This window comes from Mauremys reevesii, linkage group 1, assembly GCF_016161935.1.
Source record: "Mauremys reevesii isolate NIE-2019 linkage group 1, ASM1616193v1, whole genome shotgun sequence".
Classification (NCBI taxonomy): domain Eukaryota; kingdom Metazoa; phylum Chordata; order Testudines; family Geoemydidae; genus Mauremys; species Mauremys reevesii.
This window is the reverse complement of record NC_052623.1, coordinates 351,382,000-351,397,029: the sequence shown is the minus strand read 5'-3', so window position 1 is coordinate 351,397,029 and position 15,030 is coordinate 351,382,000. Positions and strand designations below refer to the sequence as shown.

General features: G+C 50.8%; 1 protein-coding gene across 5 annotated transcripts in view; it reads left to right on the top strand.

Annotated features, from left to right (window-relative positions):
• The window catches only part of PLXNA4 (plexin A4), a 625,415-nt gene that overhangs the window by 576,046 nt on the left and 34,339 nt on the right, over positions 1-15,030 (top strand). For all 5 annotated transcript variants that reach the window (XM_039519677.1, XM_039519678.1, XM_039519674.1 and 2 more), the window contains 4 exons: positions 40-199; positions 7,668-7,771; positions 11,349-11,448; positions 13,327-13,517. In XM_039519677.1, the coding sequence (XP_039375611.1) occupies positions 40-199; positions 7,668-7,771; positions 11,349-11,448; positions 13,327-13,517 (555 nt within the window). The remainder of the gene's footprint in view (positions 1-39; positions 200-7,667; positions 7,772-11,348; positions 11,449-13,326; positions 13,518-15,030) is intronic.

Below are 15,030 nucleotides of genomic sequence, written 5' to 3'. Positions count from 1 at the left end.
TGTGGCTCTTCTCACTGCCCTTCTGTCTCCCTCCTTCAGGTCCTGAGCTGCGTGAACCCTGACAACGTGAACAGCCCAGAGATCCCCGTGAAGATCCTCAACTGTGACACCATCACGCAAGTCAAGGAGAAGATTCTTGACGCCATCTTCAAGAATGTGCCGTGCTCCCATAGGCCCAAAGCTGCTGACATGGACCTGGGTATGTGAGCATGTGCCCCATCACGGTGAGGGGAGGGAGCAGGGAGGGCTGTAATTCAAACCCAGCTGGGACCTTGTGTTCAGTTCTGAGCCACCACCTCACCAGACAGAAGGGGACCCACTGGGACGTGTTCAGAGCAGAGCAGCAGAAATGAGAGGTGGGCTGGCGGGATCAATAACTGGAGACGCTAGACCCTCCCTGCCCTCCAGACCATACACCTCTGCTCCTCCTGCCCCAAGGACAGCCCCAGAGGGAAGAGAAGCCTGCGTTCCTGCTCCTGCGCAGGGGAGCCCAGCTGGCCAAGGACTGGAAAGGGTCGCTGCGGTGCTGAGAACCCTAGGGCCCAGTTGCCCCATCCTGCTGGAAAACCCCCAGGAGTGACGGTGATCTCAGTTAGGTCCCTCTTGCTGAGATCTCTTGCTAGTCCTTCTGTCAGGCTGGAGGGTTCAGGTGGGGTTTGCGCCCTCGCTGAGACAGCCCCTTGGCCCAGGTAGTATTGATTTCCAGCCCCCAGCTCCACTGGCCACAGGGATGGGTGATGTGACTCCCCATGGTCCCCAACACAACCCACCCCCTGCTGGTTGCCTACCCTGCCTAGGTCCCACAGTGGAGAGCAGCAGGGACAAGGGGGAGTGCCAGGAAAGTAGCTGAGTCTCCTCCCTGCATAGGAGCGGGAGATACGCACCCGGGGCTCCAGAGTGCTCGTAGGCTCTTCACTACATTACGTTACCGCTTTAGAGTGTTATAAACCAAAGGACTTCACAGAGCTCATGCGCTTTTCACCACGACACATTGTTTGCTCTTCAGCACTTCACTCGGCTTGGACAATGGAACGAGACATGTCAGTTTGTTACATGTCTAGTTGGGTTCATAGTCCAGTTCTCAGGCACATTCTCTAAGCTGCAATGTTTGGGGTTGCACAAACACGGTCTGAGTCCAGAAACCTCTCTAGCCTAGCTCTGAAATGAAAGCACGGGGAAGGCTGAGAGATCTGCAATCGGGTATAACAGCAGGTCCCAGATAGCTCCTCTTTGCTGGAGGTTCTGGCAGGAGGATAGATGAACAGACACAGCACTGTACTAAGTGCTGCTCAGGGCCACCCTTATGGTCCCTGGTATGGTACTTGCGATTGCATCCTGGGAGCAGACTAGCCAGAATTTGCCCTCTGTGACCTTAAACGAAAGAGACTTGAGTGGAAAATTATGGAGTCTATAAAATCCTGCAAAAGCAGATGAGAAACCAAGAGGAAAAGGAATGGACTGATGCCAAGAAACCATTCAGGACGATAATGAAGGCAGAAATGAGAGGTCAGGGATTGAAGTTAAGGGCAGGGGAGGGGGAAGGAGAGGGATGCCTGTCAGCAATTGCAGCAGGATTCTTGCTCACAAAGGGTGGTTAAAATAATGGAACAAGCTGCCAAAAGCAGCAGCAATAAAAACCAAATCATATAAATTAGCAAGAATGAACCCGAGATATTTTTGGAGCGGACGAGTATCAGCGAGGGACTGGGTGAGGGTGAGAGTGAGGCCAGCCAGGAACTGGAGACCCGGGGGCGGCGGAGTCAGGCTGGATATATTGACAGAGGGTGCTGGGTCTGCTAGGGGACTGCGGAATACGTAGGAGCGTTGGTAGGACAGGGAGCCAGGAGATCCATAAGCACTATGAGGAGCTGAGGCTGGATTCGAACCACCTCAGACAATGGTGATCTAGAGGACAAATGAGCTAAAGGTTAACGTGCTTTGGCCTTAATCAGCTAGGCCTGAACGAGACCCCCAGATCCCACGCCCTCTCCAGACTGTGAGCAGGTTTAGATCCAACTCTGAACCTCCGAGCGTGGATCTATCTCTCAGCTGGATCTGAACCAGAATCCTGTATCAGAACCGCCCCCCACTTCCTGGGAGAGTTCGGATTAGGACCCTAATGAGCCATGTGATCTCTGCTCTGGTCCTTACAAATGCGTTGGAGCCGCTGAGTGATGGGGAAGGGGTAGTGGGTCCAGCGGGGATTAACAGGCATTATACACACCTGCCCCCGGGAAGGACATAACTTTCCGTGCCCGTAAAGGGGCTCATTAATAAAGAGCTTATTAACATGAGGCATCCACACTGGAGATGGAAAAGACCTAGGCATGCCTCATCCAGGATAAGCCTGTTCCCAGCAGCGAGTAAAGCAACAGGCTCTCTTAGCTCACCTGCCAGGGAGGATGGAGAGGTCACCCTCTTTGGAGGAGTCCGGTGGGGAAGAGGGGTGTACATCCAGAGGGAGACACAGCCGTTCCTCCCAGAGAGACAGAAGCTCCTTGGAACATGGGGGTCCTTCAGTGACAGTGAAAGGAACACAACGTGGACGAGAGGGGGGTCTGCTCTTCGGATGTTCATAGCCTAGGTGAGCATGAAGCTCTGGGGATCAGTGCCACCCTGGTGTGACCACTTTGAACAGCAGGACTCACTGGGTGAACTTCTCTGGCTAATGTTATGTAGGAGGTCAGACTGGCTCTCAGTGGGCCCTTCTTGACCTTAATCTCCATGGGTCTCTGTTTTGCATTGCCAGGGCTGCTTTGCAGGGCTCTCTGTGCAGGGAAGGAAGCAGCAGGCTAGCTAATGAGTTCCTTTGTGTTGTTAAGTGCAGGGGAGCTGCGGCGGGAGCAGAGGTGTGTAGCTGCTGAAAGTGTCCTACTGTTGTTCAGTTACACGGATGCCCTGGGGCGCTTGTTGGCTGAACTCCGTCATTCTGGGCACCTCGAGGTTACAGTTTAGTCCAAGAGCCAAATTACTGAAGGCTTCTTTTTACAGCGCCCATTTCAAAACCCCCTAACTAACGCAATAGCCACATCTTTAAACGAGCGTTAAGGGGTGGGGGAGGATCCCAAAACAGCCTCTCTCCAAATGGAGAAATTCCCTCCTTGCTGTGCTCTGGTTGCTTTTAGCAGGGAGTGTAGCTGGTGGAAAGCGATTGATTGACAGCCCTGGGTAGTGGACAGGTACAGCCTGGGCGATAGCAGGGCAGGTGAGCTGTGACCTGGAAGGATCAACTCTAGAATGAGGAGTTCATTTAGTCTCTATGACCCATCTGAATTAAATACTAATACAGGAGCGGGACGGCCCTGCCCCGCCATGGTGATGGACGAGATGGGGCCTAGCGGGGCTCTTCCCTTCTCACCTCTGCGGTGGGAGTTCGTGGCCCCTCTGCCCACCAGCGGTGCCAACCACTACCCGCTTGCGATGTTCATTGTGTCAGCAGTGTGGAGACCTGCCCGCTAAGAACAGGGCGGAGGCTCCCAACTCACTTCCCACAGGCCACCAGTCAGCTAATGGTAACAGCTTTCAGTCACTGCCTGTCTGGGGGTATTGGAACCCGTAGCATAGGGAGGAAAGGCTCCTCATCTCAAGTCTAATCCCCTGAGCCGGCCCATCCCATGTCTGGCGCTCACTGTTAGGTGTGAAAAGTGTCCTGTCTACTCCAGCACTTGGGTGCCAAAGTAACCAGTGATTTTGGGGGCCTTAATTTTTGGGGGTGCAGCTTGAAATGCTTTAAGGGGGCCCAGGTTTTGGAAAGTGCCTGGTGGGCACCCTTTGAAAATCAGGCCCCTTTAGGGCACTAGCAGTTCGGGGCCCAAAAACTGAAACATCCAAAGTCACTGATCACATCAGAATATCTTGGCCAGGCCCTGTTAGGGTTTGGAGTCGGTGGGATACTCCCAAAACGTCTAGGCGTTTGGGGCCTGGTAGGATTGGCTAAGTGTGTTACAGTCTCTACCTTCCTTTCAAGAGCTAAAGCTGGCTAACGCCCAGGCTTAGCAGTTGGGGGATCTGCATTCTGCCATGAACTCTTGGGGTGTCCTTGGACAAACTCATCCAAGACACATCTGGGAGTGAGGTGACCAACGTTCACTCACTTGAGATGGGACCCAAGCACCTAGTTGCCCTTCTTGAAAATCTCCCCCTGAATCTCTCTCTGCCTCAGTTTCCTCCTTGGTAGACTGGGGCTGTTAATGCTCACCTGCCTCAGAGGGGCTGTGGGCAGGGTTAACTCATTCCACTGCACAGCACCACGGGGAACCTGGCAGGGAAGGGGAAGTGGTTAATGGGATTAAACAGTAGGACTCCAAGATTCCAGGCTACTTCTCCCTGGGAGTCCGCAAGCCCCACCCAGACATCAGCTGCAGCTCAAATAACCCCTCTTGTCAAAGGCCTCGGGAATTTCCCTTTTCTCTTGAACTAAAAGAGGATTTTTAAAAAAATAAGTCATTCCTGCGTGCGATAAAAGGATACGCTGTCTGCTGAATGAAATATGGAGTTCATAGCAACTGTCTCTTGAGTTTGCATTTACCGCCACTCCCGATTGGAAGGCAAGATAAAGATAATGGGATTTTTACCTCCCTCCTGCTCTCTGGAAAGTGGAAGTGTAACAAATTGGATTGGAGTGTCTCTCTCCTCTGTGCTGGTGCTGTGAGGAGTGCGCTGATCTGATGGGAGAGGGGACGGTGAGCAGCGGCTGAGGAGAAAGCTAACAATCTTCCCTCAGTGCTGTGAATATGAATGCAGGGGTCACCTTTATCTCCTTCCTGTCCTCCCCATATCGAGCACTTCCCTTTCAGTGCTGGGAGTGACCAACCCTGTCAGTGCTAGCACAGAGGGAAAGGGGATTTAAGGAACAGCTGGGTAAACTGTGAGACGTTAGTTACTAAAGGGTGTCTTTACTCAGACTAAACTCCCACTAAAGTCAGTCGGCCAAATTCTGGAGTCGCTTCTCAGCCCTGCCCCAGATGCCCGCTGAAGTCCGTGGCGCTTGGCCAGAGGAAAAAAATTCAAGAAATCCTGAGTAAGGGCTTCAGGATTCAAACCTTTCAGTGGATTTTCACCCATGGAGATGAATGGCTCTTGTGTGGCTTGAAACATTCCCCTGCGGAGTTCCCAACCCAAACACAGCCCTGGGCTAGCCTGGGAGAAAACGAATGAAACTGATGAGAAACAAATGTAAAATCAAGGGGCCTGATTAAAGGGGCCTTAAAGTGGGTGGAAATGAGAAGACGTCCCGCACAGGGCACTCCCTGACCAGTGTGGAGCTGGTGTCATGACTCTACATTAGCCCTGCTGCCAGTCCCCAGGAGATGGGGGGGGGGAATCTGAGGGGGTGACTGGAGTGCACTGCACTATGGCTATTCTCCTCCCCCCGGGGCCTGTCAGAAGCAGAGAATGAGTTAGATCAGCCCTGCACAGTCCTAGAATACCGGGAGAGCAAAGAGAGACAAAAGCTACGTTTCCCCTCCATTCCCAACCCACCCACAAAACTGAGAATCGGGCCTGTCTGTCTACTGACCTAGCTATGCAGGAGTGTATATGGCACTGAACGATTGCAGTGTCACTGACCAGGGGTGCTGCTTTTTTGGGGTGGGGGGAGAATTAGACACAGGCGCAGGCAGTACTGGCAAGGATAAGGGATCCAATGAGGAAAGGCCTAGGAGGCATTGACAAAGCGGCAGTGGAACGCCAGCTATTACACTCTATGGGACACTCTGGAATAGAAAGAGCTCCTTCCGCATGCTCCTCCCCTCCCACCTGGGTCTAGAACAGCTGGGCTCTGGGATTCTTGGCAGGTGTGGCTCGGAACAAAGGGTTGTGCTTTGACAGTACCGTGATATCACGGGTGTGATTTAAGGAGTTGGGGTAAATCCTGGCCAATCTGGGATCATCCCTAACCATGGTAACTGTTACTGACCAGCCAACTGCTACATCCCTCAGAGATCTCTGTTCTCAGTGGCATCCAGCAATAAACACTCAGCACCTGATCTTCTGCTAATTAAAATGAATAGTAAAAGCAAGGGTCAGTTTTATGAGTAAAGTTTAATTGTGGGATGAGAAAATTGCTGAAAGCAAAAGAAATTTTCAACAATTCTTGACTTTCTACATTAGAAGCAGTAAAGAGAGTTGGCAGGTGATGTTTCCACATTCAGCGGTTCATTTTAATTAACTCAAGGACATGGATATGGTTTGATGACTGGGCTCATGGTTCAGCTGTATTTGGCAGTGACCACGATGGTTGAACCATGGGTGGTTCTTTTTGCCTTTGGTTAAACCAAAGTTGTCTATGGCTAACCCATGGTTGGCTGTAGTTTCTCCCAATTAAACTACTGTTTGACATCTTTGGTCACGTTCATGGTACTATTGGCTATTCCCACACGTGGTTAGCCCAGGGGCAAATAAGGCAAGTCTTCAGTCTGAGGGAAACTGGGGCTGTCCCGTTCACATGGAGGTATATATCAACCCTAGTTTCAATACAAGATTCTCCCAAAGGCAGCCACCAGATGGGACTGCCCAGTCAGCAGAACATAGAGACAATTACCAGCACCGCATACTCATTCCAGCACTTGGCATTTAGATACCATGCTGATTGGCATTAGATTAGATGCCTACTGTAGCTGGTGAGAAACAGGATCCCTATGCATTTGCATATGGCTGGGTAGGGTTGTGTTGGAGGAGGCAGGGTCTTATAATGGGCAGGGCGTGGGATTGGAAGGCAAGAGGCTTGGGTTCTGTCTCCAGCTTCGCCCCTGGCTGGCTGTGCGCTGCAGTCTCCTCGTCTGTAAGAGTGTCAATGGACCTCCCCCTCCCTACAGGCAGCGCTTGGAGATCTGCGGGTGAAAAGTGCCGTACAAGCACCAAGCACTAGTATTGCTTGAGCCCAGTGGTCCACTTGGTGCTGTGCAAACCACTAAGGACAGCACCGTCCACACCCAAGTTGCTGTCACTCTATGGCTCAGCTCTTCAGCTGACATCAATCAGCTACACCTTGCAGCCCAAAAAGTCCATGGCCCTACGACCAGACTCAGAGGCCCCTGGGGTCTGTGGGCAACAGCTACATTGCATGATCCCAACGGCTGAGGTCGCAGGAGCTGGTCTGTGCTCATCTCAGCCAGGAGTTAGACTTTGGGGGCACGTGTGTGTGTGATGAATGGTAGTGGGATATATGTGTTTTATCCTGAGCAAGCAAACCCGTTCAGGTAATGTAAGAACTGACTCAGAACTTTGCCATGTAGTTTATGCTTTTGGGTACTTCCCTGAATCTTTGAAGGTTCACCTGTCCCTGGTTTGCAGGGGTATACGTGGCATGGGCAGGTATATGGAGTGTGCCTTTTCCCGTGTGTGGGGGGAAGGGTAGGGTGACCAGACAGTAAGTGTGGAAAATAAGGACAGTGGGTGGGGGGTAATAGGAGCCTATATAAGAAAAAGACCCCAAAATCGGGACTGTCCCTATTAAATCAGGACATCTGGTCGCCCTAGGGAAGGTGTCGTGTGCATCTCTGTGCACTGTGTGTATCTTTGGGTCACCTGACAGATGTTTATGGGCCGGTGTTGTCATGCTTGATGGTACGTGGTCTCCATGTTACATGTGCAAGGTTTATGCTGAGCTGCCTCCTTCTCTCTGGGACTCGGCAGAGCAGAGTGAAATGTGCCCTTTCTCCCTGCAGAGTGGCGGCAGACGAGTGGGGCCCGAATGATCCTGCAGGACGAAGACATCACCACCAAGATAGAGAACGACTGGAAGAGACTCAATACCTTGGCGCACTACCAGGTAACGAGACAGGAGCCCTCTGCCAGGGACACAGGCCTGGCCAAGTTACCTGCCTCTGCTAGCAGTGCTCAGTGCCAAACAAACAACTGGACTGGCACTGCCAACACTTGTCTCTCTCTGCTCCAACCCATCTACCCCTTCTCCAAAGGCCACCGACAGATCTCACCCCAGAGACTGTCGCTGTTGCACCATCTGGTCTCCTAACACAGTCTCTTTGCACCTCCTAACACAGTCGCTTTGCACCTTCTCTCTTTCTCCACAGGAGTGTTACACTGCTGCTCTCATCATCTGAGCTGCTGCTCCCCTGCCAGCCCTGTCTGAGATCCAGGGCTGGAACAAGCAAAGAGCAATCCCAGGCAATGACACTCTGTAAATAAGTTCTGTCGTTTCCCCCTTTCCCCCCACAAAGTGTCAGACTGTTTCGCTACAACACAAACAGGAGACACTTTGAGCTAGAAAGTAGGATAAGATGTTTCAAGCTGAACTAAGTAGCAGCTGCCCTGAATGGCTTTTAAAAATAAATAATATAAACGGTCAATAAAAACGGTTTCTGCTATTATATTATGTCAGATGAGAACATGATTTGACATGATATGACATCATATTCTGCACTATTACTGATGGGTCTTGAAATAATGTAAAAATAATGCTACTAATATTAAAGTAAACTACATTTTGAAACACAATTTTTGTTTCTGAAATGAAATTTCAAAATTTTCCTAAACAATTTTGCTTCTGTTTCCAAAATATTTGTTTTTGTGGAAAATTTCATCAGAATCGATGCAATTTCACACCCAAAATCAGTTTAGTTGAATCAGCATTTTCCAGCAAAAAAATATCTAGACAAAAATTTGATGGCCAGCTCTAACACCAACCTCCCATGATTCTTCTAGTGAGGATTTCCCCCTGCCTACTCTGCCCTGTGCGATAGGCGGGGAAGAGGGCAGATCAACAGTAGGAAGGGGAATAAGAGAAGGGAAAACAACTCTGCTTTAAGGGACGAAGATTGACAGCTACTCAGCTGCCAATCACTGGGAAGGAAGGGGGATCTTTGACATTAGCAGCGGTAGGAGTTGGCCTGTTGTCTGGAAGCTGGAGGGAGAGCAGTGGAACAGACAGCAGCTTTGTCCAGCAGTGAGGGCGCTGACCAGATCCTGGTTCTAGTCCCAGCTCAGCCACTTTGTCCCCATAGAGGGGGTGTCATTTCCCTGAGGGGATAATGATACTAACCAGTAGGGACAGCTGTCCTTACCTACTGCTGGAAAGTACTTTGCGATCTACGGCTGGTAAATGCTATAGGCCAGATCCTCAGCTGGTGTAAACCACTATAGCTCCACTGGAGTCAGTAGAGCCACACCAGTTTACACTAGCTAAGGATCTGACACTGAGAACAGGGCTGGGAGCTCCTGAGTTCTAAGACTTGCACTGGCTCCCTGGGCACGTCACATGGGACCAGGTTGCCAAACAGAGTTAGGTGCCTGAAGCTGTAGATAGGTGCCGAGTGGGATTTTGAAACGCACCTAACTCCTGTTCCTAGACTGCCAAATCAGAAGGGCCCGTTGTGATCACCTAGTGCAATCCCCCGGAGAACCCAAGCCAGAGAGCTTCCCTTGTTTGAGTCAGAGCAGATCTTTTAGAAAAAAGCATCCAGTCTTGATTTAAAAATTGCCTGTGACGGAGAATCCACCGTAGCTTCAGTTGTTCCGATGGTTAATCACCCTCCCTGTTAAACATCCGATGTCAGTGAGAGTTTGGTACCGACACGCTCTGGAAAATCCCACTAGGGGTCTAGCTACGTCTTTAAGTGCGTAAATACATTTACAAACCTGACCCTTAACCTCTTAGTGCCCCACCTGTAATATGTGGCTAATACCCAGAGATCTTACGCAAGGGTTGAGAGAGCTGATTAATTAGTATCTGTAAAGTGCTTTGAAGATGAAAAGATTCTGTATAAGAGCTAATTATTATTATTACAGAGACAAGAGCTCGTAGCTCTTCACAGGTTTGGGGGGCGGGTGGGAGAGGTTTCTTCTTTTTATAACTTCTTATTTTTCCAAAATGCTCCTGATACAGCTTCGCTTTGCTTCCCCACTGGCTCAGAATTACTTATTGTTTCACTTGCTTTTGAAAGGAAGCCACACAGATGCCTAGCTAATGGATCGGAAGATTTGTCTCGTTTCAAGAGGCTCTCTCCCCCTTTGAGATGTTATGTGAGACTTCCTGCAGCACAACAGATATCCAGCTGCCATCTACAGGGGCAGAACAATAGAAACACCATTTTCCTCCTCTGTTGCAGTAGTGGCAATGCCCTGCTGGTGTGGCAAAGTCCTGTGCCGTATCAGGAGTCTGTGCATGTCTGCTCTGATGCCAGGAGGTCGTTTGTCACCTTGTATATGAAATGCCCATTCCCATGAAGTGTTGTCTAGGGGGAAGAATACTGACACGTGTCATGCCCAACTAATTTGCTGAGACCTTGGAGGAGCAACTTAATTTCAGTCTGTGAGGGGCACTACAAGGAACCGGGTCCCAGCTGTTCCCCTAGATCTCAGAATTTGGCCTCCCCAATGAATTTACTGTCTCTGTTAACATCAGCTTCTCTTTGAGTGTTGAGTTCTTTTCCCATGGAGATGGCCTGAATCAGAAGCTCAGATCCAACCTCCTGAAAACTTGAAAGGATCTGAATTCCCAGATCCTAACCCATCACTGGTTCTGGTTTGGATCCATCACTGGAGTGGGCCTGTTTTCCAGGCCCCACATAGATGAGGCTGAAATCAGATTCCAGCCAAAAATGATGGAGAATTTGCAAGATCAGCTGGTCTCATTAAACTTCCACTAGTTGTGGCTGAAACCTTGTGAGAACAGCTGATGAGATTTGGGGACCATCAGATCTGAACCTCAGAACCTGGTGTGTCTTGATCTTGAACCCCAAGCTCTAGCCAAACCCTATTTCAGACTCTTCAGACCGTCTCTCATTATAAGAGCTTGTGTCATGGACCTTTTGAATGTCACACTTCTGTTCTATGGACTATTGAACAATTAGAAGAATTGGCACTTCCCCACGTTTAAAAGATAAGCCTGTTGCAGTCTCTTGTCCATTATAAAAACAATCATGTGGGTATGGATCTCACGCTGGGCACTTTACAGACATGCACAAAGACAAGGCCCTTGAGCGAATTCCGTGTCCTTGTCCTACAAACTCTTGCTCATGGGAGTAGCCCATTAATGGCCTGCTCCAAAGTCCATTACAGTCAATGGAAGGCCTCCCATTGACTACAGTGGGCTCTGGGTCAGTCCCTCTATGGGCCAGATTCTACCTTCATACCAAGTAGGCCCATTGACTTGAGCAGAGTGATTCCAGATTTGCAGTGGGGGGCAGGAGAGGAGTGAGCAGGGTTTGGCCCCACTCCCATGAGGAAGGGTTTACAGGGGTGAGTCATAAGTAACTAATGATGAGATCCTTCCAGCAGGGACAGTGATTGATCACTCGAGTTTCACTGGCTGGGTTTCCTTTATGTTATCGGGTGTGCTTTTTGGCCAGCTCTAGGAGGATTATTCCTAAGTTCTCTTTCCTCCGCAGGTGCCAGATGGATCGGTGGTAGCATTAGTCTCCAAGCAGGTCACTGCCTACAATGCTGTCAACAACTCCACTGTCTCCAGGACCTCAGCTAGCAAGTATGGTAAGGGCCTGTTTGCTGATATATGTTAGGGGATATATTGGTGGCCACAATGGTGGGGAGATGTTGAGCACGTGCAAAGGGAACAGCATGCCACAGCCAACTGACATTTGTACAGCAAGTGAAGATGAAAAGCACTGGACAATCCAAGGGCTACGTTATTCTAATTAATGGCATCTATGGAAGATCACTCTTTTATCCAGGTGACTTTGGCCTGGGTGAGATTACACCTGGAACAGTAAAAGTTAGCGCTTCTCTAGCGCGTTAGCTCTCCAAGCACTTTACTGAGCAGCTCAGGTTCCATTATTACCATTTAACACATGGGGAGACTGAGGCTAGGTGACATGAGAGATAAAGTGGGTCACACAGAAATTCTGCTGCAAAGCCCGGAATAGAACTTAGCTTTCTTGAGTCACCAAGACCATCTCCTCTCTCCTTCCCAACCGGCCGCTGATGCCCCCACCTGCGTAGCTGCCTGTTGGTTGGACTTCTGGCCCAAAAAGTGCAGCAGCAGGTGAGGGTTAAAGGGAAATGAGTTTCCAGTCTGCAACAGGAGAATGATACAAACCATCCACTGCCCTGGATCCAGCTGCCTCATCCAGTTTTTTAAATATATGAAAGTAAGTCTGATCCTCCTCATCCTCTGTAGCTTGGGGGAAAGTACAGTTACTCAATGTCCAGGGGAACTCGCTTCCCCTTACTCCAAGGACATGAGCAATGCACCAGGACTTATTAATATTCATGTTCTTTGCAGCGTTGTTGCCATTCTGGAAGGACACTATGACCTTTGCAAAAAAGGGGTTTTGGGTGGTTTCATTATTGTTATATTTCCTGAGTTCTGTGCTACTGGATTATTAGAAGAGGGGCTGAGGGACCAGTGGGGGAAATGTGGTGAGTCAGAAGTGATTGTTAATTGCAGTAAAGGGAGCAGCAGCCAGAGGGAACATGGGTACTCCATCCAGTAATTAATACAGGGAAGCCAGTAATGCATTAATGAAGCTGCTTCAGAACCTGCTACTGGAAGGGGCACCATCTGTGTGTTAACTACAGTTGAAATACAGTTAACTTGTGGCACTGCTGGAGAGCCGGGGGTTTGCCCAGGCTGTCACCCCAGGCCTGTGGAAAGGGAAGTAGTAATGCTGGAGGTGGCTTTCAATGGGGAGTCACGCCATCCATGTGGGCATGTTTGGGGACCCAGGGTGCAATGAGCTGAGCAGCCCCCTTTAGAGGAGGGAATGACACAGTGGTGAGTAGTGAATGGGGTGCATGGGGGGAAGGAGGGAGCAAATGGCTCCAGGGAGAGGTGTACCAGGCCCAGCACACATCCAAAGACAAGCCCATGGACTGTGAAGCTCTTTGGGCCTCGCCCAGATTGCTGCTCAGCATCTGCAACTTCTGCAGGAGCCAGTGAGAGCTGTGGATTCTCAGTATCCTGCTCTGATTACACACAAAGGAACCCATTTCCAGGAGTGGCTGCCTGCCCTCAGTCACAGCAGTAACATGTCCAGCAGCACATCGCCAGTGCTGGACCATCTCCTTTTCTAAACATACTAGTGTCTTGTCCAGCCTGGCCGTCGTTGTGCGGCGGGATGAGGCTCCCATCCTTTCCCCCAGGAGATCCTTTCCCGGGCTAACTGAACTCATTGTAGGAAAGTTTTTCCGTGTATCTGCTCAGTTGCCTAGGAACATCTAGATGTGTGCGGATGTTGTAGGTGCAGCTAAGGCAGCCATTGTGGGGAATTTGGTAGTGGATTTCCATTTTTAAAGCAGACACGACCGCAGAGTATTTCCTTGGAAAAACACCTTGACCCCCTGAATGTGGCCACCTCTTCCTGAAGGTGGAGGGCTGATTCTTGAGTAAGCTGTGGCTTTGTGTTCCAGAAAACATGATCCGTTACACGGGCAGCCCAGACAGCCTGCGCTCCCGCACACCCATGATCACACCTGACCTGGAGAGCGGCGTCAAGATGTGGCATCTAGTCAAGAATCATGAGCATGGAGACCAAAAAGAAGGTGACCGGGGCAGCAAGATGGTGTCCGAGATCTACCTGACCCGGCTGCTCGCCACCAAGGTATAATGCCGGAGAAGGGCAGTGGAACTTTGAAGACATGGGCTTCAGAGGGGTTGAAGGAGGAGATGGGACTCTTCACGAGCAAGACAGGAGAGACTGTTCCCAGTGTAAGGGGAAGCATGAGACGAGGTGTGAAGCCAAGGGAGGGTAAAGGGAGAAGCTTGGGAAGTACGTGGGGAGAGCGCAGTAGAAAGTGAGAAGAGCTTGAATTTAGGAGCCAGTCAGTGGAGAGGGCCAGAATGTGGGGAGACAACATGTGCAGAGCGACGGGACAGGAAGTTGGCTCTGGGACCAATGGTTTGGGTCGGCTGGCTTGGAGGAGAGGGGAGAAGAGGGGAGACCAGGAAGAAGCAGGTTACAATAGTCAAGGTGGGAGGCGATGAAGGCATGGACAACGGGTTAGTGAGGAAAGGGTGGCTTTTGGTGGTATGAACGAAGGGTTTAGTGAGAGACTGGGGAGGGGGAGAGAGAGGGCAGCAGCGAGGCTGTGAGCCTGGACGAGGGAGGAACGGTGGCATTACCAACAGTGGCTTCCTGCACAGGGATCCCTGTGTGTGCAGAATTATGTGGGCAGCAGCAGATTGGTTTGAGGATATACCCTGAATTGTTTGTAGAGCCGACCACATGTGATTCAAGAGGTCAAGGGGAGCCTAGGGAGCACGTCCTGGACATGTTCAAAGGACAAAGCCAGCCTGGCAAAATGGGACTGTGAGTTATGCCACAAACCCGTAGGGAACGTTACTCACTGTCCCACCCCTCCCTCTGGCCCACGCGGACACCAAGCTGTCTCACCAGTGGTGCTTGCACTGGAAGGCGTACCAGCCAGTTAGATGCTTCATCATGCATCGTGGAGGGGCAGCTCAGCAGGATGGGCTGAGACAAACACGCTCACCTCTCCGCAGATTAGGTTATGTCACTCACAGAGAGCTGGGGGAGCCATCTTGCCTGATGCATGGACAAAGGAGGGAGCGAAGCGCTCAGTGGAGCATGCTGGCTTGACAGGGGGGAGCAGCAGGCATCTGACGGGCTGCGGGGAGCACATTGGTCCTTGGCAGTGAGCACTCACTCTCTCGTCCCGCGCAGCCCTGCATGGCAGATTGCCTGACAGATCTATAACTTTTGTCCCATAAATGCTAAACTTCTGCACGGCCCCACCTCAATGTCACGCGGTGCTGGCACCTAGTTATTGACCCGGAATTGATTTTGCTGACACCTCAAATGCTGCTGGCAGCGCAGCAGGCAGGGGCTGCAAAGGGATGCTGCATTTGGGGATGGAAACAGCCACTACAGGGTGCTCGAGTCCAGGTCAGTTCTCAATCCTTATCTTCAAGGCGCACCGTAGCCTGGACCCAGGGTATCTAAAGAGCCTGAAGCCCTGGGATGAAAACCATAGTTGACCGCTCCACTCCGGTGGTCCAGCAGAACTCTCCACCACCAGGGTCAGGTTCATCTGTGCAGGAGACAGAGGTTTCTGGGGCTGGTCCCAGACTGCCCAGTGAACTCCCCCAAGAAC